We start from the raw sequence: 23,196 nt of genomic DNA, 5'->3' as shown, positions 1-23,196 counted from the left end.
ATCTTTTTGTATCCAAATCCGGCTTTAAACTTCTTCACAACAGTATCTCGGACCTGCCTGGTGTGTTCCTTGTTCTTCATGATGCTCTCTGCGCTTTTAACGGACCTCTGAGACTATCACAGTGCAGGTGCATTTATACGGAGACTTGATTACACACAGGTGGATTGTATTTATCATCAATAGTCATTTAGGTCAACATTGGATCATTCAGAGATCCTCACTGAACTTCTGGAGAGAGTTTGCTGCACTGAAAGTAAAGGGGCTGAATAATTTTGCACGCCCAATATTTCAGTTTTTGATTTGTTAAAAAAGTTTGAAATATCCAATAAATGTCGTTCCACTTCATGATTGTGTCCCACTTGTTGTTGATTCTTCACAAAAAAATACAGTTTTATATCTTTATGTTTGAAGCCTGAAATGTGGCAAAAGGTCGCAAAGTTCAAGGGGGCCGAATACTTTCGCAAGGCACTGTATTTAGATATTTGTTTCCTTGTTTTAAAAGAAGTCTATGGACAAGGGGTGACTGCAATCCACACTCATTGTGATTGACTAGCCAATTCCAATAAATGCTTATAAAGCATTTTGGGACCAAAAACCAATAAAAGTACATTTACGCCATTTTTAAAATTCCATTTCCAAATCATCTCCTAAATTGATTTTAACTCAATTACTTGTTTTTACATTATTTTGCAACGATTTGGCATGACATTTTGGTAAACATGAGAGGCTGACTTGAAAGTAGTGCTAACTGCTATTTGTATGCATTGGCTAGTTGAATGAAACCAAATTGTGGATTGCAATCAGACTTCAAATCCACATATTGCTTTCAGGGCAAGGAAACAACTATCAAAAAATGTATTTCACTAAACTATCCCTTTAGGCTTCTGGAACTTGTTGATGGAATTTATAGGTTTAAATGAATGACTAGAATATTCCACCCTGAAGCCATATAATTGTATAAAATTGTTAGTCAGTAAAATTATAATAAATGATGTGTGTAGTTTTAGTCAGAATAAGGAGTAAAACCATATATCTGTACAATGTCTTTATGGTATTATAAACAGACTGTCTGAGCTCGGTGCCGACCTGACTAGAGATTTGGGAGAGAACAGGGAGTACGTCTCAAGGTCCCAAGGTCTCCCTAATCTTTGTCGGCTGGGTAGTGGGACAGTATGTGCGTAGGATACCTACTGTTGTGTGTGTATGTACGTGCGTAGGATACCTAATTTTTGTGTGTGAAAGTATGTGCGTATGAAGCCAGTATAAAATTAATGGTTTTGTCCAACTAACCAGCGCTCTCGTGAATAAACATTTTTGACTATTTTATCTGGGCCTCCATCTGTTTCATTCGACCAGTATCTTACAAATTCTAGGTCGTAGACTGAGTAGTATAATTGAATTGGGTTATGAACATAATTCTCATAACAGAACTGTGGTAGTAGACATGCAGATTTAAGTTAAAATCACACTTTGCTGTACAAACTTAATAAGACAATAACTTGTCAAAAGGCCAAATGTGATTGTGCAGTAGAATTTACACTGTGTCCTCCCGACTGATGCAGCGGTGTAAGGCACTGTATTACAGTGCTTGAGGCGTCACTGCAGTCTGATCACTACAGTTTGATCCCAGGCTGTGTTGCAGCCGGCCGCGACTGGCAGGCCCATGAGGAGGCTCACAATCGGTCCAGCGTCATCTGGGTTAGGGGAGGGTTTGGCTGGCCGGATGTCCTTCGTACTCTAGCGACTTCTTGTGGCGGGCCGGGCGCATGCACGCTGACTTCGGTCGCCAGTTGTACAGTGATTCCTCCAACACATTGGTGCAGCTGGCTTCCGGGTTAAGCAAGCAGTGTGTCAAGAAGCAGTGTGTCTTGGCAGGGTCGAGTTTCGGAGAAATGCATGGCTGTTGACCTTTGCCTCTCCCGTGTCCGTACGGGAGTTGCAACGATGGGACAAGACTGTAACTACCAATTGGATATCACAAAAAAGGGGTAAAAAGTAATAAAATAAACAATTATTTATATAAATATATATATATATATATATACTGTGGGGAGAACAAGTATTTGATACACTGCCCGATCCATCCTCCCCTCAATACGGTGCAGTCGTCCTGTTCCCTTTGCAGAAAAGCATTCCCAAAGAATGCTTCACAGTTGGGATGGTGTTCTTGGGGTTGTACTCATCCTTCTTCTTCCTTCTCATCATCCTTCTTCTTCCTCCAAACACAGCGAGTGGAGTTTAGACCAAAAAGCTCTATTTTTGTCTCATCAGACCACATGACCGTCTCCCATTCCTCCTCTGGATCATTCAGATGGTCATTGGCAAACTTCAGACGGGCCTGGACATGCCCTGGCTTGAGCAGGGGGACCTTGCGTGCGCTGCAGGATTTTAATCCATGACGGCGTAGTGTGTTACTAATGGTTTTCTTTGAGACTGTGGTCCCAGCTCTCATCAGGTCATTGACCAGGTCCTGCCGTGTAGTTTTGGGCTGATCCCTCACCTTCCTCATGATCATTGATGCCCCACGAGGTGAGATCTTGCATGGAGCCCCAGACCGAGGGTGATTGACCATCATCTTGAACTTCTTCCATTTTCTAATAATTGCGCCAACAGTTGTTGCCTTCTCACCAAGCTGCTTGCCTATTGTCCTGTAGCCCATCCCAGCCTTGTGCAGGTCTACAATTTTATCCCAGATGTCCTTACACAGCTATCTGGTCTTGGCTATTGTGGAGAGGTTGGAGTCTGGACAGGACACCTGATTGAGTGTGTGGACAGGTGTCTTTTATACAGGTAACGAGTTCAAACAGGTGCAGTTAATACAGGTAATGAGTAGAGAACAGGGCTTCTTAAAGAAAAACGAACAGGTCTGTGAGAGCCAGAATTCTTACTGGTTAGTAGGTGATCAAATACTTATGTCATGCAATAAAATGCAAATTAATTACTTAAAAATCATACAATGTGATTTTCTGGATTTTTGTTTTAGATTCCGCCTCTCACAGTTGAAGTGTACCTATGATAAAAATTACAGACCTCTACATGCTTTGTAAGTAGGAAAACCTGCAAAATCGGCAGTGTATCAAATACTTGTTCTCCCCACTGTGTGTGTGTGTGTATATATATATATATATACAGTGTATATATATATATATATATATATATATATATATATATATATATATATATATATATATATATATATATATATATAAATGAAAAAGATTTCTAGAGACTTTAATTTGTGTTAAGCTGTTTTCAAAATATTGTATTAAAGTTTAGTTGTTAACTTAACTTGCTTAATTTTTTAACTTAGCTTAAATTTTCCCAGCATGCAGGGAAAATGGGTAGGGCTGCTTGAAAAAACATCATTATTTACTGTACATGAACTTTATTCCACTTTACAATACCACTTTTCAGGAGACCAACAGCTACTTATCTGAAATGGATGAGAATATATGGAAGCTTAAAGCCATCGGGAACAGCATTCATTAGACAGGTTGTGAGGCTATTGAGTAGAGGTTGACACGGGAACAGGACTCCCGGATCTTGTGGGTTCCGTGGGATTCTGGCAGGAATGGAGTGAGTTTCTAGAGTCAAGTTTTGGACGGGACAGGAACAACAGTCCACAGGAAAAAAGTTAAAATAAAATAAAATAAGAATTTGTTCTTAACTGACTTGCCTAGTAAAATAAAGGTTAAAAAAATACCTAATAGTTATTGAGCAATGTGGAACAAAAAAGAGACATTATGAACATCAGGTTGATATGGTTATAAGAGGATATATTATATTAACACAAACAAGTGAGAAGATTGAAACAGTTGAGCTTATCACATTGATGTTGTAAATGTTATATTGTTGCATCCAATATGCCATCAGTTAATGTAATATAGTTAGTCTTGACAGAATAATTGTTGGTGTTATACCTTGATTTTCTGAGATGCCTCAACCATAGGGTGGTTACAAATCCTTGGTGTTTATGTCTTCTGTGGTCAGCACTCTGCAGCACAACAATAATGATTGGCAACACCATCATGTTCTGTCCAGTCTGTTGCAGAAACGAAACCTCAGAGCAGCTTCACATCCTGTTGCTAAACCCTGTAATAGCAGCCTTGTCCGTAACAGAAACTGTCAGCACAATAAACAACATGACAAAATCAAAGTTTTTAAAAATAAGGTCAAAATAAAACATAACAAAATGTATGTTTGAATGACACTGAGGGGCAGTGGTTACAGTTAATACAGGCATGCCTGAGGCTGATGCTATGCAGGTGTTTGTACACATGCAGTATACACACTCTCATTCAAATGCACACATACACGGACACACACACATGGAAATATTGCCATACAAAACTCAAACATATTCAGTTTGCCTTGCTATTATGATGTTTGTTGTCCTTGATGTTTTCTGTTTTCCTTCGTCTTTGTCTTTTTTCTCCTTTGTCCATATTGTTGGTTGTTGGTGCATTGAGGAAAGGTCTTGAGGGTGGGGAATGGAATTATTATTATTATTCTTTTTTAAATTGGATGGTTAAGGGGTAGTTCTTGGAGAATTGTGTGGGGGGTGGGGGGGTCTTGGAAGGCTGGTGGGAGATCTGTTGACGTGTCCTAGGCTACCTGTGCACCACCAAGTCAGAACAGTAGGTTAAGTTCTGAGGGTGAAGGGTTTTGCTGATGGCCAGGTGTAGCGGTGGTGAGGATTCACTCCATGGTGCTGAAAAAGAAAGCTCTGCTGTTGGGACAGCTTAATGTAGGCCCTAACAGTTTGGGACAGCTTAATGTAGGCCCTAACAGTTTGGGACAGCTTAATGTAGGCCCTAACAGTTTGGGACAGCTTAATGTAGGCCCTAACAGTTTGGGACAGCTTAATGTAGGCCCTAACAGTTTGGGACAGCTTAATGTAGGCCCTAACAGTTTGGGACAGCTTAATGTAAGCCCTAACAGTTTGGGCCAGCTTTATGTAGGCCCTAACAGTTTGGGACAGCTTAATGTAGGCCCTAACAGTTTGGGACAGCTTAATGTAGGCCCTAACAGTTTGGGACAGCTTAATGTAGGCCCTAACAGTTTGGGACAGCTTAATGTAGGCCCTAACAGTTTGGGGGGAAACGTTTGTCACCATGTAGTGGCATGCATCTAAAAAAATAATAATAAGTTGAGTTTGCCCCACTAAGATTTATATGCTAAAATCACCATTGAACACAGCGATAATGATTGGCAACACCCTCATGTTCTCTACAGTCTCTTGCAGAAACTAAACCTCAGAGCAACAAGCCTCACGTCCAATAGTTAAACACTAGCAGTAAAACAGTGGTAAAATAATAAAAAAACGCAGGGACGAGTGTTTGTTATGTAAGTCTGGCCTAGAGGTCCATCTTTATCATATCAATGTATCAATAGCCTGCAATGTACTGTGCCATGTGCACCATACATTTAGATGTGTTCTTGTCAGAGTAAATAGATGTTTGCAAAATAACCTGTTTTATGTTGTTGCAGAGCATGAGAGGAGGGAGACCTCAAGGTCATCTACCACTACAGTGTGGTCCACTGTGTGGACTGTGGGGGGTGTTGTCATCACACAGAGTAAAAGAGAAGAGCATGAGCTCCATCACCATCATCTTAGGCTGGGCTTCACAAACAGACAGAGAACTATTGATAATCATTAAAGTAGATAAGGATCACAGTGAAGCAACCAATTATGGGAACACCAATGTTCAAACACCTTCAATTATAACCCGTGACGACCTTTTAGGTCAATTTCCTTAATTAATTTTGAAGTCAGTAAGTCACGATTAGCCATTGTACTCCCATGTATGGTCTAGACCCGCACTTCGATTTACAGACCAGAGTATACTACGACGCCAGCTAAACGCTATCTGAAGTGGAGTTAGCTTGGCCTGGAGCAGGTTAGAGCTGTAGGATTCGTTGCCATAGAAATGTACCTGGCTAAAAGGTGAGCCAAGTTGAATTCAAAATTGACCAAAGTCATGTGCTTAAGTCCTCTATCCCACTTCGTAGTATAGCCCTCAGGCTGAAAAACTACAATACAAACTTTTGTTGTATAAGTCAAAGTGAACTACACTAATCAGACACATGGTTGAATCAATGATCTGTTGAATCAATGGCTTTTCCCCCAATAACAATAACTTATTAACTTATCTCAATGAGATATTCTCCCTTCCTCATGTCCTCTACTCGCCTCCTTTTGAAAAAGGTCAAAGGCAATTGAGGATCGGAGGCGAGGAACTGTAGAAACAAGTGCGCTTGTGTAACAGTATAACTTTAAACCGTCCCCTCGCCCATACCCGGGCGTGAACCAGGGACTCTCTGCACACATCAACAACTGACACCCACGAAGCATCGTTACCCATCGCTCCACAAAAGCCACGGCCCTTGCAGAGCAAGGGGAACTACTACTTCAAGGTCTCCGAGCAAGTGACGTCACTGATTGAAACGCTATTTATCGCGCACCGCTAACTAAGCTAGCCGTTTCACATCCGTTACACTTGTATGAAATGACTGCTCCTACACTAGTGTCATCAGGGAAAGGACGTTTACAGAGGTGGAATCCAAAAATGTGTAAAGAGTTCAAAAGAAACACAGCTAGTTGCGCTAGACTTTTTATCCATAAAAGGACAAGTAGTGTACTGTTTCTAAATGTGTGCATGTGTTTCTTATATGGCGAAATATAGAAATGTGTCTCTAGCTAGTCAATAAACTTAGGCTGGCATCTAGATTTAAAGAAGCCACAGAAATTGACAAACAGTTTGAGGTTGAAGTTTCTTCCTTTTTATTTTCAAAGCATGTACAAAATCAGTACACGGTGGTAAAAAGACAGGCTACACATCTTGAGCAAATCATTAGTACTAAAACAAAGCCTGAGCTCTGATTGGATAACAAAGGACATGACGATCAACAAGTAATCTGAACGACTGTTTGGGAACCTTAAAATGAAAACTGGAAAAACGTAATGAGACAAACAACTAGACTGTTCACTTCAGACAATTTTTTTTTTTTTTTAGGTACAAGCTCAATTGTATTTCCTTGATTCCTTTCATCCTCTCTTCTCGTCACCTCAAAGCACATTGGAGGAGAAGGAGCATTCCGATTTTGTCCTCCAATGCATTTTAAGGAAGAGACAGGATGCAAGAAATCATGGAAAATACATTCACCCTGGGTTGTTGGGGTGGGCGGGCAGGGGGATAGCGTTGTTCCTCTATCGTGAGGAGTTGGAACTGGAACGGGAACGATGACGTCTGCGCCCCGGGGACCTGGAGCGTCGGCGCACCGGGGACCGTCTCCTTGGTGACCGAGACCTGCAGGTAAACAAAGCATCACTTGTGTGTCAGTAAAGTATCTATATATTGCATCATTTGAAGAAACTATCAACAGGTCAACATATTACACCACAAGGAGCTAGAGAGGCACTAGGAGTAGAGAATTAAACACTACAGTAATGTTCTCAGGACAGTAGGTCAGATTGGGGGATTCAAATTACAGTTGAAATTGGTGATTGAACCAAGTATTTGTTACCAGTATTGTACTATAAATCCAGGACGTCCAGGTCACCATAACATGGGCTAGAGCCATCAGACCCACCAGGGCCATCAGACCCACCAGGGCCACCAGGGCTCGGGCCATCAGACCCACCAGGGCCATCAGACCCACCAGGGCCACCAGGGCTCGGGCCATCAGACCCACCAGGGCCATCAGACCCACCAGGGCCCGGGCCATCAGACCAGGGCCAACACTGACCTTCTCCTCATGCGAGGTGGGGTGCGGCGCCACATGGGGGGAGGTGGGGGCATTCTGCGTGGGGGTGACTGTCTACGAGGGGGAGGGCGTATCCTTGGAGCCAACACGGCAGAGGTGGTGATCTCCTGACCATCAATCTGACCTGGGAACAACAGAAAGACAGAAATATGCACAAACCTCAACGTCATACTAGAAACATCTCTGTTAAAATGTATATAAACTCCAGAACATTGAGATTTCAGACTGACACAAAGCAGTACAAGGGGTTAGCCAGCAGTGCAAGGGGTTAGCCAGCAGTGCAAGGGGTTAGCCAGCAGTGCAAGGGGTTAGCCAGCAGTGCAAGGGGTTAGCCAGCAGTGCAAGGGGTTAGCCAGCAGTGCAAGGGGTTAGCCAGCAGTGCAAGGGGTTAGCCAGCAGTGCAAGGGGTTAGCCAGCAGTGCAAGGGGTTAGCCAGCAGTGCAAGGGGTTAGACAGCAGTGCAAGGGGTTAGCCAGCAGTGCAAGGGGTTAGGCAGCAGTGCAAGGGGTTAGGCAGCAGTGCAAGGGGTTAGGCAGCAGTGCAAGGGGTTAGGCAGCAGTGCAAGGGGTTAGGCAGCAGTGCAAGGGGTTAGGCAGCAGTGCAAGGGGTTAGGCAGCAGTGCAAGGGGTTAGGCAGCAGTGCAAGGGGTTAGGCAGCAGTACAAGGGGCTTGGCTCTGCACTGAGATGATACATTGGGGACGTAGCGTTCGCATGAAACAACGCCGTCATTGTAGGTTTTTAGCTGCTCCACCGGAAGATGGCATCACAGACGAAGCACAAACCACTTTCAGCGTTTACCCTTCGTGAGTCATGCATCGACTGGGAGAAAATTAAAAAGCCTCTCACAGCTAATCTCCAGTCACGTGCTGTTCGTGCAACCAGTGTAACAGCCAGGTTTAATTGGCTACAATGGGAATGTATTACTTGTAGCTCAAAAAAGTATGTACCAGGTATGTTATTGTTACAGTCTACAAGATTGTGTTCAGTAGGCACAAAACGACCGGAAACCAAGAGGAACCATCTGAACATGTCCAATAAGAATTGCTCATTTTCATTTGCAAAACATTCTACTACGCTGTGGCCTAATGAACATTCCCAAGATGCCCTCGTACCACCATCCATGTGTTTCAGGGCCTTCTGGGCCTCCTCTGGAGTCTCGAACTCCACATAGGCGTAGCCCCGGGACAGGTTTGGGTGGAGCCTCTCCACTGGCATGTCAATCATCTTGATCTTGCCGTAGGTGGCAAAGATCTCCTGGATGTGGTCCTGTTCAACAGAAGATAAAAATGGACTTCCAACATGTATCTCTGATGGCATGGCCTCGACATACAACTCATTCAAAGAGAATAAGTACACTTTTACTTTAAGGCTCAATATGTAGAAATCACTCCGCTATACATGGTTGCTAAAATACTAAAATGATCAACTAATTTCAGTTTGTGACAAAACAAGCAATGGAGGCTATAGTGTAGAGAATCATTGTACCATCTAAACCGCTGTGAAATATATTTTAAATATCCCAAAATATCAATATATAAAGTTTTAGAACACCTACTCATTCATGGCTTCTTATTTATTTTTACTATTTGACATTGTAGAATAATAGTGAAGACATCAAAACTATGAAATAACATATGGAATCATGTAGTAAGCAAAAAAAAAGTAAAAAAAAATATATATATATATATATATTTGAGATTCTTCAAACAGACACCCTTTGCCTTGATGACAGCTTTGCACACCCATGGCATTCTCTCAACCAGCTTCATGAAGTAGTCAACTGGAATGCACTTCAATTAACAGGTGTGCCTTGTTAAAAGTTAATTTGCAGAATTTCTTTCCTTCTTAATGTGTTTGAGCCAATCAGTTGTGTTGTGACAAGGTAGGGGGATATACAGAAGATATCTATTTGGTAAAAGACCAAGTCCATATTATGTCAAGAACAGCTCATAAAAGCGAAGAGAAACAACAGTCCATCATTTTGTTAAGACATGATGGTCAGTCAATACGGAACATTAAGAACTTTGAACGTTTCTTCAAGTGCAGTCGTAAAAACCCATCAAGCTCTATGATGAAACTGGCTCTCATGAGAACCGCCCAAGGAAAGGAAGACCCAGAGTTACCTCTGCTGCAGAGGATAAGTTCATTAGAGTTAACTGCACTTCAGGTTGCAGCCCAAATAACTGCTTCACAGAGTTCAAGTAACAGACATCTCGACATCAACTGTTCAGAGGAGACTGTGTGAATCAGGCCTTCATGGTCTAAATTGCTGCAAAGAACTAAAGGACACCAATAAGAAGATACTTGCTTGGGCCAAGAAACACGAGCAATGGACATTAAAACCGATGGAAATCTGTCTTTTGGTCTGGAGTCCAAATTTGAGAATTTTGGTTCCATCCGCCGTGTCTTTGTGAGATGCGGTGTGGGTGAACGGATGATCTCTGCATGTGTATTTCCCACCGTGAAGTATGGAGGAGGTGGTGTGATGGTGCTTTGCTGGTGACACTGTCAGTGATTTATTTATAATTCAAGGCACACTTAACCAGCATGGCTACCACAGCATTCTGCAGTGATATGCCATGCCATCTGGTTTGGACTTAGTGATACTATCATTCATTTTTCAACAGGATAATGACCCAACACACCTCCAGGCTGTGTAAGGGCTATTTTACCAAGGAGAGTGGAGTGCTGCATCAGATGACCTGGCCTCCACAATCACACGACCTCAAAAAAGTTGAAATGGTTTAGGATGAGCCCGACCGCAGAGTGAAGGAAAAGCAGCCAACAAGTGCTCAGCATATGTGGGAACTCCTTCAAGACTGTTGGAAAAGCATTCCAGGTGAAGCTGGTTGAGAGAACGCCAAGCGTATGCAAAGCTGTCATCAAGGTAAAGGGTGGCTATTTGAAGAATCTCAAATATATTTAGATTTTTTAAACACTTTTGTTACTACATGATTCCAAATGTGTTATTTCATTGTTTGTCGTCACTATTATTCTACAATGTAGAAACCTGTAAAAATAAAGAACACATGCATTAGTAGGTGTTCTAAACTTTTTGACCGGTAATGTGCGTGTGCATATATCTTTATTTATCCACTGTACAACAATAATATGTATTTTTACAGCCGCAGTACCTAACCCCCTAATGTTCCTGGCTTATTTTGTAAAAGAACATGTTGTAAGCCTAACATACAATTGGTGCTTCAGAATTCACTCTAGGCCAGTTACTCTGTTAACTCCAGAACTGCCTTCTCCCAGATATCTTCAAAGAGTTCATAATTCAATACAATAATATTGACAATTCCAAGCACCCTGCAAAATTGTGAGATCATGAGAGGATACACAACTGCTACTAACCGCTAACACTGTGCTGCTCTCAGCCTGTTATTTATTTTTATTATTTACCTTTATTTAACTAGGCAAGTCAGTGAAGAACAAATTCTTATTTTCAATGACGGCCCAGGAACAGTGGGTTAACTGCCTGTTGTCAGCTCGGGGATTTGAACTTGCAACCTTTCGGTTACTAGTCCAACGCTCTAAACACTAGGCTACCCTGCCGCCCCATGTCAATAGCCGTGTCGTGTAGTCCCTCACCTTGGTCACATTTCTGGTCAGTCTTCCTAAGTGAACTTTGGTGGGCTTGGGGCTCGGGCTCCTTCTCCTTCGCTCCTTGTCATCTCCCTTCTTCTGTGTTTTGGACCTGTAGCACAATGGACAGTCATTACAAAACCATGAGAGTTTACTAAGTGAAAAGACACTATTTAAAGCAGGACAAAACTTGTAGTTTTTCCCACAACTGAACCATTTTGATCATGATAAAATGGCACTCAACCAGACCTAGGGTTCAAATAGTATTTGACATATTTCAACTACGTTCAGTGTGTGCCACTGGTCCCATTGTCCTAGACGAAGATAAAATATTTGTAGGTTTTCAAATACTATGTGAACCCAGGGAATTTCCCGATGAGCAGACACTGTTTAGGACCACAATCTATCAGCTAGTACTCACGCGGAGCGGGAGCGGCGACGGTTGTCGTGTCGGCGGCGGCCGGGGTCGGGTGACCCAGAGGAACTAGATGAGCTGGAGGAGCTGGACCGGGAAGACCCAGAGCGGCTGGTGCCAGAGGAACTAGAGCCGCTGGAGGAACCAGAGCTGGAGCCAGAGCTGCTGCTGGAGCTGGGTAGTAAGATATACATACACAAACAGGCCAGCAACAAGGGTTGTGTTCATTAGGCACACAATCGAAGGAAACTGAGCAAAACAGGGAAGTACCATCTGAAATTCGTGTCCAATTAACCTCTTGGCCCACTTTGGAACATAGGGCGTTCCAGCTTGGCTTAGCGTGAAAAGACCTAGCTAGTGTGTCCTAAAGCACTGTTTGAGGTAGTTAAAGACTGTACAGAGTCTGAAAGAGCAATGGGGGGCATCTCACCTGCTGCTGCTCCCAGTGGATGCACTGCGTCGTTTGTGGCCCTTCTCCCTCCCTCTCTCCTTGTCCCCCCCTTCCTTAGTGGCAGTCTTCTCTTTTCCCCTGTCCTTTGACTTTTCCTCCTCCTTACGCTTTGTGGGTGACGGTGCCCTAAGTAAGTGAAAAAAAATATGTAAATTAAGAACAGCATTATTATTAAGTTCCTTATCTTCAAACTCTAACTGTTTATATGTTGCGTTTATGCGACCGCCATTGCCTTCCTCCATTCATAGAACAAGCAAGGCCAGAAACGATAGCTAATTAGCAACGTTGTGCCCTGCTCTGTTTATGTAGCTCAAGCATTAACATGTATCTAATGTAATGCCAAAATGGTCAACATTGAGAAGATCATAACATGGAATATAAATAGTTATATAAACCCAGAATACGTACATTTCGTTCGAGTCGGATGCAGGCTCAACCACTCGTTCCGCTGTGCTAAATCTGACGCGTAATGATGACGTATTCGCCTAAATGACGTTTTTCACTTTTTCACTTTGGTCAACATTCATATGAAAATCTTTAGCTAGCTATCAACCCTCGACCACTGGTTCTACCAGTAAGGTTAGCTAATAGTTACTTGTTAAAAATGTATGTTTTCCCCTAACGATTTAGCTTGCACTCTAAAGGAAACGATATGGGTCATTTTCAAATGAGCTGAAAACGTGCAGAATCGTATTGAGGTGAGTTGGCACCGCGATCAAATATTCTTAGCTAGAACTAACTCACGTTAGTTATCTATTTAGATGAAATCATTTCCTTTTTTCAGCGTTAAGGTAGGACCGTTAGGCTATGTGTTCACATTGTGGGACAGGTTTGATGCTATCTAGCTAAAATATTTACTTGCTAGACAATGGACAGTAAACTGTCCCAACGTTGATGCTAGACTGCTGGTACCGGTGGAGTAATGAAGGTAGACTACGCTACGGCTTCAAAGCTTAGTTCAGGTGGAGGTCTGGCAGAGGTTAGGATACACTGCCAGCCATGTTGTTCTATTGGCTTATGTATTATGTTTATTTAGTTTACTAAATCTAGCTAGTAATTGATGTATTTTGCCAAAAATAATCAGTCAATTTTGCCTGGAGTCCTGTCCTTCACAAGTTAAATTGCTTTTAATGTCAGTCTAGCTATCAATGTGAGGTTTCATGTGAATAAGATTATGTGATAGAATTGGTGCCATCTGTGTGATTTCTGATCAGTTTAACTACACTAGCTTAATGTATTTATGTTTGAAAGTCTAATTCCAAATGCCCTATTTACTACAGTTAGTAGTGAATTCTGTCTTTCAACAGATAGCAGTAGTCTAAGTCCCGATTGGAGAAGGGCTCTTCCAGTGGAGCAGCCTGGAGTGAGTGACCAACCATGGGCCGTCTGGACGATGCTGCCAAGCGCAAGGTGGTGGAGCTGCGGCAGGCGGGTCTGAGCTTCCGCAAGATCAAGGCGGTGCTGGAGCTGGAGAACATCCGGGTGTCTGCCCAGGCCATTTACCTGTACCTCAAGGAGTTCCAGAGGAAGAAGGTTCAGAGGGGTGGTGAAAGTGCTGCAGCCCCAGACCCACAGACCACACCTGGGGTTGGAGCAGGGAGGGGAGATGGTGTAAGCCGGGAGGGCTGGAACGACCAGCAAATACGGAATCTACTGAGGGAGGCGTCACGCCACGCAGGCTATGTTGCAGCGTCAGAGTTCGCCAAGCAGTGTCCTGGCTCCAATCCTCCTGAGGTCAGGGGTCAGGGGCCGTCTGGGACAGGAAGCGAAGGCGCCAGCAGAGGACAGAGCAACAGGACAGAGAAACCGGAGGAAGGGAACAAGAAGGAGGATGAGGATAAGGACATCCAGATTGTCAGTGTCACATCATTGGCTCAGAACTCTCAACAGAGGGGTCTTCCACCCGCAGGAGCAGCGGCTGTGACTGTGACAGGCGCCTACATGCGTAAGAGAGCCACGCCCTCGCCAGCTACTAACCCCATACTGGCAGCACGCAAAAGGCTTCTGGATAAGGCTTTGTCTCATAGAGCAAAGGTAGGCACGTCTCATAGTCGTGTGATTCACTAAGACCAAAAAGGGTGCAGAGACATCAAGTTTGAGTAGATATATACAGAAGGGGTTGGTAACTGGCGAGTGTATTTATGGGTGATTTTTTAAGTACAGAACCTTGTGTTTATTCATCCAATGGCAATTATGTCACCCTCAATGCCCAGTCCAGACTGACTGATTTTGTTTTTGGTGGGCCAAATTGAGGCCGCAAGCAATTGTATTTGGCCTACAGTTTTTTTTATATTAAAAAAATATAAAAAATATAAATTTCAGAAAAATATAAGAAAATTTGCTTCCAAATATTCAGACCAATAAATAGAGATGTGATAGTGTCTCAATGTAATGGAGGTATGTCATTATTCTGTTATTGTCAAATACAATATCAGTTTGGGATTACTTCAGGTCATTTTGCAGTGTACAAATGGATATTATTAGGCCTATGTTCCTGTACTGAGTACAGCACATTGAATTAATCAACGAGCCTCGGCATTTACAGTGCCTTGCGAAAGTATTCGGCCCCCTTGAACTTTGCGACCTTTTGCCACATTTCAGGCTTCAAACATAAAGATATAAAACTGTATTTTTTTGTGAAGAATCAACAACAAGTGGGACACAATCATGAAGTGGAACGCCATTTATTGGATATTTCAAACTTTTTTAACAAATCAAAAGCTGAAAAATTGGGCGTGCAAAATTATTCAGCCCCCTTAAGTTAATACTTTGTAGCGCCACCTTTTGCTGCGATTACAGCTGTAAGTCGCTTGGGGTATGTCTCTATCAGTTTTGCATATCGAGAGACTGACATTTTTTCCCATTCCTCCTTGCAAAACAGCTCGAGCTCAGTGAGGTTGGATGGAGAGCATTTGTGAACAGCAGTTTTCAGTTCTTTCCACAGATTCTCGATTGGATTCAGGTGTGGACTTTGACTTGGCCATTCTAACACCTGGGTATGTTTATTTTTGAACCATTCCATTGTAGATTTTGCTTTATGTTTTGGATCATTGTCTTGTTGGAAGACAAATCTCTGTCCCAGTCTCAGGTCTTTTGCAGACTCCATCAGGTTTTCTTCCAGAATGGTCCTGTATTTGGCTCCATCCATCTTCCCATCAATTGTAACCATCTTCCCTGTCCCTGCTGAAGAAAAGCAGGCCCAAACCATGATGCTGCCACCACCATGTTTGACAGTGGGGAGGGTGTGTTCTGCTGTGTTGCTTTTACGCCAAACATAACGTTTTGCATTGTTGCCAAAAAGTTCAATTTTGGTTTCATCTGACCAGAGCACCTTCTTCCACATGTTTGGTGTGTCTCCCAGATGGCTTGTGGCAAACTTTAAACTACACTTTTTATGGATATCTTTAAGAAATGGCTTTCTTCTTGCCACTCTTCCATAAAGGCCAGATTTGTGCAATACACGACTGATTGTTGTCCTATGGACAGAGTCTCCCACCTCAGCTGTAGATCTCTGCAGTTCATCCAGAGTGATCATGGGCCTCTTGGCTGCATCTCTGATCAGTCTTCTCCTTGTATGAGCTGAAAGTTTAGAGGGACGGCCAGGTCTTGGTAGATTTGCAGTGGTCTGATACTCCTTCCATTTCAATATTATCGCTTGCACAGTGCTCCTTGGGATGTTTAAAGCTTGGGAAATCTTTTTGTATCCAAATCCGGCTTTAAACTTCTTCACAACAGTATCTCGGACCTGCCTAGTGTGTTCCTTGTTCTTCATGATGCTCTCTGCGCTTTTAACGGACCTCTGAGACTATCACAGTGCAGGTGCATTTATACGGAGACTTGATTACACACAGGTGGATTGTATTTATCATCATTAGTCATTTAGGTCAACATTGGATCATTCAGAGATCCTCACTGAACTTCTGGAGAGAGTTTGCTGCACTGAAAGTAAAGGGGCTGAATAATTTTGCACGCCCAATTTTTCAGTTTTTGATTTGTTAAAAAAGTTTGAAATATCCAATAAATGTCGTTCCACTTCATGATTGTGTCCCACTTGTTGTTGATTCTTCACAAAAACATACAGTTTTATATCTTTATGTTTGAAGCCTGAAATGTGGCAAAAGGTCGCAAAGTTCAAGGGGGCCGAATACTTTCGCAAGGCACTGTATGCGCTCTGCACAATTTGCCTGGGGATAGCTCCGGAAGCCCTTATACTCCAAAGTGTGATCAATGAGTTGGCCAGCTAGCTTTGATAAACCAGAACTGACTTTCTGGTTCATTAACAAATCTAAATGTAGATGTTTTTGTTTGTCAATTAGACCATGCCCATTTCAAGCTTATCTGTCTAAAAAATACGTTATTTCAAGTTGCTGACTAAGTCATTAATCCTGCTTTGTAGTATACCGCTCAGGCTTCTCACGTTCTGTTTGAAAGCCTGGGGAAGATGTCGTAAGAGAAGATGATAAATAAAAGGGCTGTAGAATGGTGGAGACTACATGCTTGTGTAAATCTTTCAGAACAGTGTCATTTACATAAAAATCCAGAACCTGTTTTGCTAACATTCCACTCCTTGTACTCTTTTCTTATTTTGCATGTCAATGATTGGCAAGGAGTAGAAGTGTAGCAGAAACAGACTGGTAACCAGGCTCTAATTTACAATCCAATGATTGGCAAGGAGTAGAAGTGTAGCAGAAACAGACTGGTAACCAGGCTCTAATTTACAATCCAATGATTGGCAAGGAGTAGAAGTGTAGCAGAAACAGACTGGTAACCAGGCTCTAATTTACAATCCAATGATTGGCAAGGAGTAGAAGTGTAGCAGAAACAGACTGGTAACCAGGCTCTAATTTACAATCCAATGATTGGCAAGGAGTAGAAGTGTAGCAGAAACAGACTGGTAACCAGGCTATAATTTACAATCCAATGATTGGCAAGGAGTAGAAGTGTAGCAGAAACAGACTGGTAACCAGGCTCTAATTTACAATCCAATGATTGGCAAGGAGTAGAAGTGTAGCAGAAACAGACTGGTAACCAGGCTCTAATTTACAATCCAATGATTGGCAAGGAGTAGAAGTGTAGCAGAAACAGACTGGTAACCAGGCTCTAATTTACAATCCAATGATTGGCAAGGAGTAGAAGTGTAGCAGAAACAGACTGGTAACCAGGGTCTAATTTACAATCCAATTATTGGCAAGGAGTAGAAGTGTAGCAGAAACAGACTGGTAACCAGGCTCTAATTTACAATCCAATGATTGGCAAGGAGTAGAAGTGTAGCAGAAACAGACTGGTAACCAGGGTCTAATTTACAATCCAATGATTGGCAAGGAGTAGAAGTGTAGCAGAAACAGACTGGTAACCAGGCTCTAATTTACAATCCAATGATTGGCAAGGAGTAGAAGTGTAGCAGAAACAGACTGGTAACCAGGCTCTAATTTACAATCCTTTTGAAATGTTTCAGTAAAAGAAATTGCATTTTTTGTTGTACATGTTCAGGTAGTACCCCCACACGGTACACTCCGTTTCAAAATGTTTCCACTATCTGAACAACCCTGGGTTGAAACAAATGATCACGAGAGGTGTTATTACTGTGGTCATGTAATGTCTAGACTTTGATTGGATCTTTATTTTTCCCCAGATAAGAGACTCTTCTTATCAGTCCTACCAGCAAGTAGCAGCTCTGCTGAGAAGAGAACAGTCTAATGCTTCTGGTTCTGATGTACAGAGACCTGTGGCAGCAGATCAACCACAGTCCTATGACCCAGTCACTCAGAGGCTTACTCAAGTGGTGAGTACAAGGCAAAGGAAACTCACCATAATATACACAATATTTACCTATTAAGGAAAACAAGAGCGAAGAATTTGGCAGACAGAGTGGGAGGGTGGTCGTCACCCCCATAAAACCGGGGACCAACAAGGACGGTTAGAATCAGGCCAACTCCTAGCATCAGCAACACGTTCAAACAATGAAAATAACTAAGTTTCCAACAATATCAAATGTGTCCGGGGCACGACCAAAAGAGGAACAACCCCTAGGTAAATCTGGGTCAACTTCCCGGAGCAAACTCTCTCCTGAGAGCTTTCCTTCCCTAACCAGCTCAAGCTGCTCGTTGCAGCTTTATTTTTGCACGCTCCAAATCCTGTTTAAATTGCAACTCCTTTTCATACTTTAGCTGTAACAGAAGCAGTTCTTTCTGCTGTTCAAAAAGAAGACTACTAGGACTAACCGATGGAGCGGCCATTGTAACGAAATGGGGAGATGGCGAGTCCTCGGCAGAAGCTTCCCCAGTGGTAACTTCAAGAATACCACTCCAGAGTGGCCTTCAATATCAACCTAAGAATTTGACATTTATCACCCATTTCAACCTTGTAGTGTTAAGCAATTTTCAACAGCTGTTCCTTAGGACATAATTCTAACAGTTCCTCTGATGGAAAGCGAATGAACGTGTCTACGTAAGATGCCATAGTCACAAGTAAATACAAAAAAAAGAATCTCGCTCTTCCCCTCAGCTGAGAACAAGAGAAATGAATCACACTGGGCACCACAGAAGAGAGATTATATATGGAGCTTCCCCAAAACCTACAATAACTCAACCCTAGTCTTCGTGCGGATTTGAGGTGGGTAATTACACTCTGTAGCTTGCTATCAAGGGAAAAAAGAAAAGACACCCAGCACGCTGGCAGATTCCCTCAAGCCACAGATGTGCCCCGAGACAACTGCTCAGTCCACGGACACCAAACAAAATAACCATGCCCAACATATAGTGAAACACGTCACCAAGCTTAACGGAGGGAAAAGAAAAGCTATAGCTCTGGGTAGCAAGTTTCACTACCCTACCCAAATCTCCCACTGAGGTACACAGCCGATTGTGCTCACCTCAGACCGATGTCCCAACAGCAAGTAGGGCAAGATTCTCCAGCCTGGGCAGGGGCCTGGAAACTAACCAATGTACTCTCTCCAACGCAGCAAACTATCCACCGCAGTAGCAAGTTTACCAAACAAAAAAAGGCAACCAACACTGGGCACCAAACATTACAACTCAAAAGCTGTAACAAAAGATGCAAACAAAGTACCTACGGAGTTCTCAAACCTTAACACCACTTTGTCCCAAACACAACACCCATACTAGTAAGCCCAATGACACGAGTGTTAGTCCTTCATAATGCAGCAAAGTGCTATATGCCAAAATGTCTAGGAACCAACCTTCAGATCCCAGATGAGCCCCCACTTGTCACGAACCAGCTCGAAGTTAACAGAAAAGGGAGACAACATGGAGATAAGGAATAACAAAATATATTTATTAACAGACGTAAACTAAATACAGTTAACAATTGTGTGTGTAAGTGATTGATTGGACGCATAAATATGATGAGGGTTGTTAAAAGGTGCCAAATAAAACTGGCACAATCAAAATCTAACTGTCTGCATGGAGAGAGTCTCAATGAAAGGGGAAGAGATGTATTTATCCCGGGACACACCCGAGCCCAGGTGTGTCCCATTTCGCTGACAACCCTCCCGGCTCCGCCCACCGACATCCTATTAAGGAAAACAAGAGCAAAGAGAGGGAATTTGGCAGACAGAGTGGGAGGGTCGTCACAATCAACTATTTATCTTTAAGTTGTCTTTTGAAATGAACAGCATTACAACAGTTTAACAGTGGTACATCTTTCAGTCTAACAAAAGGTTGAGCAAACACTCGCTTCGATCGGTTTACCTCAGGCAATGCAGTTCCACCCAACACGTGGCATGCCCTGAGTGTTTGTTCATCCTTTTGTTGGATTTCTGTTCATTTCTTGGAAAGACTATGACAGTTAGTGTTTTGTTAAAGTATATCAATAGGGAAGGTCAGGGACAGGAGTAACACATTTTGAAGTTGTTTATTGAACACTGTTTGATTGAAAGATGTCAGAATTTCACATGAACAACTTACATTTTGTCTGCTAACTACAGGTAGGCTACAGTTACATGTATACTTTTCACAATTCTGGCTTAGACCCAAGGTCTGAACGTTACCCCAATAGCAGGGACAGTTGTAACACTGTCTGTAATGGTAAACCATTACGGGTAATTCAACAATGGTATGATTTACCAGGCTTGTCATATTGACCAGAAACTGAATAGCTGACTATATATAAAACTACATTTAGTATTAGCGTTCAAAAGAAATATATATTGTTTTTTCCTTTTTTTCTCCAAAGGTTTTTATCATAGTTGCATTGCCAAAGTTGATGTAAAGAAGTGAAATTTGATATGTTCATGTGTCTAAAAAGCTATATAATTTTAGGTAAAGGGGTAAGTTGTAACAATGAGTTACAACAACTAACCCCAGTCATGGGAGTCTTGTGAAAAAATACAATTATTGTCATCAACTATACCAATCAAAAGGCCTTATCTTACTGATAAAATATGTGTCGATACATAGAGAATGTTCCAAAGGTCAATAATAAAAATAGAGAGGCAGCAAAAATATATTTTAAAACATGGCCTCAAAACAAATCTGTCAATGAAACCAAAGATTGATGGATAAATGTGTTTTTAAATTAAACTTCATAGTTATGTAAAGACTAACCAATCATTGGCACAAGGAACAGCTTTCTAAGTAGGTTTTAATTTGATGTATTTATCCTGTTACAACTGACCCATGTTACAATGGACCTGTACTCTGCAGAGGAATTTGGATGGCCAGCAAGGAGGCAGTGTTCCCAGACAGATGTTCCAGCAGAGAGTCGGTGGCCAAGCTGTCCGCTCCCCACACCCTGCTCCTCCCCGTGTGGGCATCCGGCTCCCCAACCCCCCACCACCACCACCACCCACCTCCCAGGGTAGTAGCCCTGTCATCCGCCTCCAAAGCCCTGGGAGCCAGGGCATGAACCAGGGCCTTCTCAGGAGAGACAGGAACCCCAGCCCTCAGCAGGCAGCTCACCAGGAGGCTGGAGGGAGATGCGGGGGAGGGGGTGGTGGAGGTGGGGGTCTCCAGGAGCAGGTCCAGACCCTGGGCTCTGAGATCCACAGCCTGAGCCTGGCGGTGCGCATGCTGGTGGAGCAGCAGTACCGGCTGGAAAGGGAGCAGGTCCAGCAGACCCAGGTCCAGAAGCAGATTCTCAGCACCCTGCAGACCCTGGCCTCAAGACTGGAGGCACCCTGTACCAGCCTCCACCAGCAGCGACAGCATCCCAAAACTCCCCCACTCCCGGTCTTACCTGCCTTAGGCTCTGCCTCCTACAGCCAGGACACATTCCCCTTCAGCCAAGGAGGGTATGCTCAGTGCAGCCAGGCCCAGCCCAGCTACAACGGGATGGACAGCTCCAGCCTGGAGAACATAGAGACCTTCAAACTGTCCGGACAGAGCCCCCATGGCATCAACGGCTTCCAGACGGGCAGCAGCAGTAGTACCACCGATAGCCTCCTGCTCACACACACCCCTACATACACGCTGGCGCACACACAGCCTTACTCGTCAGCCTACACACAGCAGCCACACACTCAAACACACATGCCCTCATGCACACAGTCTTACGCCACCACATACACGCAGTCACACACACAGTCCTATAGAGGAACAGACAGTACAGACTGTCCCAGCACCAGCACAGAGGGAGCTCTCCAGGACTGCATGGCCCCCACCCAGGCCTCTGTTGACCTGGACTCAGACATCACAGTCTCCCCACAGGAAACCCAGCTCAACATCATTAAAGTGGAGGCACTCTAACATGCTGACCAGACCGTGCGTGCGCCATCGTGGGCATGTTGATTTTGTCCACCCACGCCAGACGCAATCAGGGCACGCAGGTTGAAATATCAAAACGAACTCTGAACCAACTATATTCATTTGGGGATAGGTCGAAAAGCATTAAACATTTATGTCAATTTAGTTAGCTAGCTTGCTATTGCTAGCTAATTTGTCCTGGGATATAAACGCAAGCGGTGTGGTCAGCATGTAAGGCTTCAGTTCACTCGTATCCAGACTTATAGGGACAGTTCTCTAGACACAGATTAAGCCTAGTCCGAGACTTAAAAGCATGTTCAATGTATAATGGAAATTCTGGAGATGGTGCTTTAGTCCAGAACTATGCTTAAATTGGTGTCTGGGAAACCAACCACATATAGGGTTCAGTTCCATAGTTTAAATCCAAAGTTGCTTCTGCTCTGTTCACATTTGTACATTTGATTATCCACTACCTCTCCTTTAGCCAAATGCTTCATTCAGTACATGTTATGTCTTGGGTTTTTAAGGGATTTCTTGTGTTTTTGAAGTATGTGTCATTATTTTTAGAACCGTGAATATCCCCGTAGAAATGAATACCACTTCATTGTCCATTCTGAAAGGAACATTTGTCCTCGAGACTATCTACCATTTTTACATGAAACAGTTATTATCAAATCACAAAGAGCAATACAGAAGAAGCATGTCTTATCGTTTTAATAATGCATTTGGATTATGTTGCCATCAGTCTTTACAGAGCATAAAACTCTTCACCAATGCAAGGTCTCTGCTGCCTTCTGCTAGATCAGCCTTAAAGTGCAGAATGTCCTGTCTGTACAGAACTAAATGTACTTGAATAAAGTGCTACATAATATCCAACAAATTAAGAAGTTCTTCATATTTATGGCAGTGTTACAGTGGAACTGATAGCCTTTTAACTACTTTGCAAATATGAAACAAATGGACAATCATATCAGTCAAAAATATCAAATTCCCAGTCATGCTTCATAACCAACTTTACAAGACTTTTTAAAAATAGGTTATATTTTACTAAAAAATACATGACCTAAGGCATTGTTTGCAGAATATATGAATGCAGTTCAATGCATAATTAATATAATTCACCAATACATTTTTTGGTAGTCCAAAACATCTTGTTATCAGGTTGTAAATGACAGCTGGTCTGGTACATTGTTTGCTACCGCCACCCATTCGGGATGCACCGTTTCAGTTTCATTGACTCAATATTTTTTTTTACAAAAACGGACGACTAACT

The 23,196-nt window shown here is 42.9% G+C and overlaps 2 protein-coding genes across 3 annotated transcripts; one reads left to right on the top strand and one right to left on the bottom strand.

Moving 5' to 3' along the window:
* Positions 1-6,760: 6,760 nt before the first annotated feature.
* On the bottom strand, positions 6,761-12,772 carry LOC110538821 (RNA-binding protein with serine-rich domain 1). The gene is made up of 7 exons (XM_021625797.2): positions 12,631-12,772; positions 12,202-12,348; positions 11,778-11,945; positions 11,363-11,468; positions 8,881-9,034; positions 7,750-7,891; positions 6,761-7,310 (listed from the first exon to the last, which is right to left on the bottom strand). Coding segments are annotated over exons 1-7 (819 nt in total). The 5' UTR covers positions 12,633-12,772; the 3' UTR covers positions 6,761-7,210.
* On the top strand, positions 12,732-22,803 carry LOC110538820. Of its 2 annotated transcripts, none has more exons than XM_036939126.1 (4): positions 12,732-12,920; positions 13,530-14,256; positions 17,855-18,004; positions 20,886-22,803. In XM_036939126.1, exons 2-4 carry the CDS (start codon positions 13,600-13,602, stop codon positions 21,924-21,926), a joined length of 1,848 nt encoding a protein of 615 aa, XP_036795021.1. In that variant the 5' UTR covers positions 12,732-12,920; positions 13,530-13,599; the 3' UTR covers positions 21,927-22,803. The 2 variants fall into 2 exon arrangements, with proteins under 2 accessions (XP_036795021.1, XP_036795020.1); XM_036939125.1 differs by having other exon boundaries at positions 12,758-12,920; positions 13,503-14,256.
* The last annotated feature ends 393 nt before the right edge of the window (positions 22,804-23,196 follow it).

Source organism: Oncorhynchus mykiss, chromosome 12 (assembly GCF_013265735.2).
Source record: "Oncorhynchus mykiss isolate Arlee chromosome 12, USDA_OmykA_1.1, whole genome shotgun sequence".
NCBI lineage: Eukaryota > Metazoa > Chordata > Actinopteri > Salmoniformes > Salmonidae > Oncorhynchus > Oncorhynchus mykiss.
This window is presented reverse-complemented; position numbering and strand designations above follow the sequence as displayed.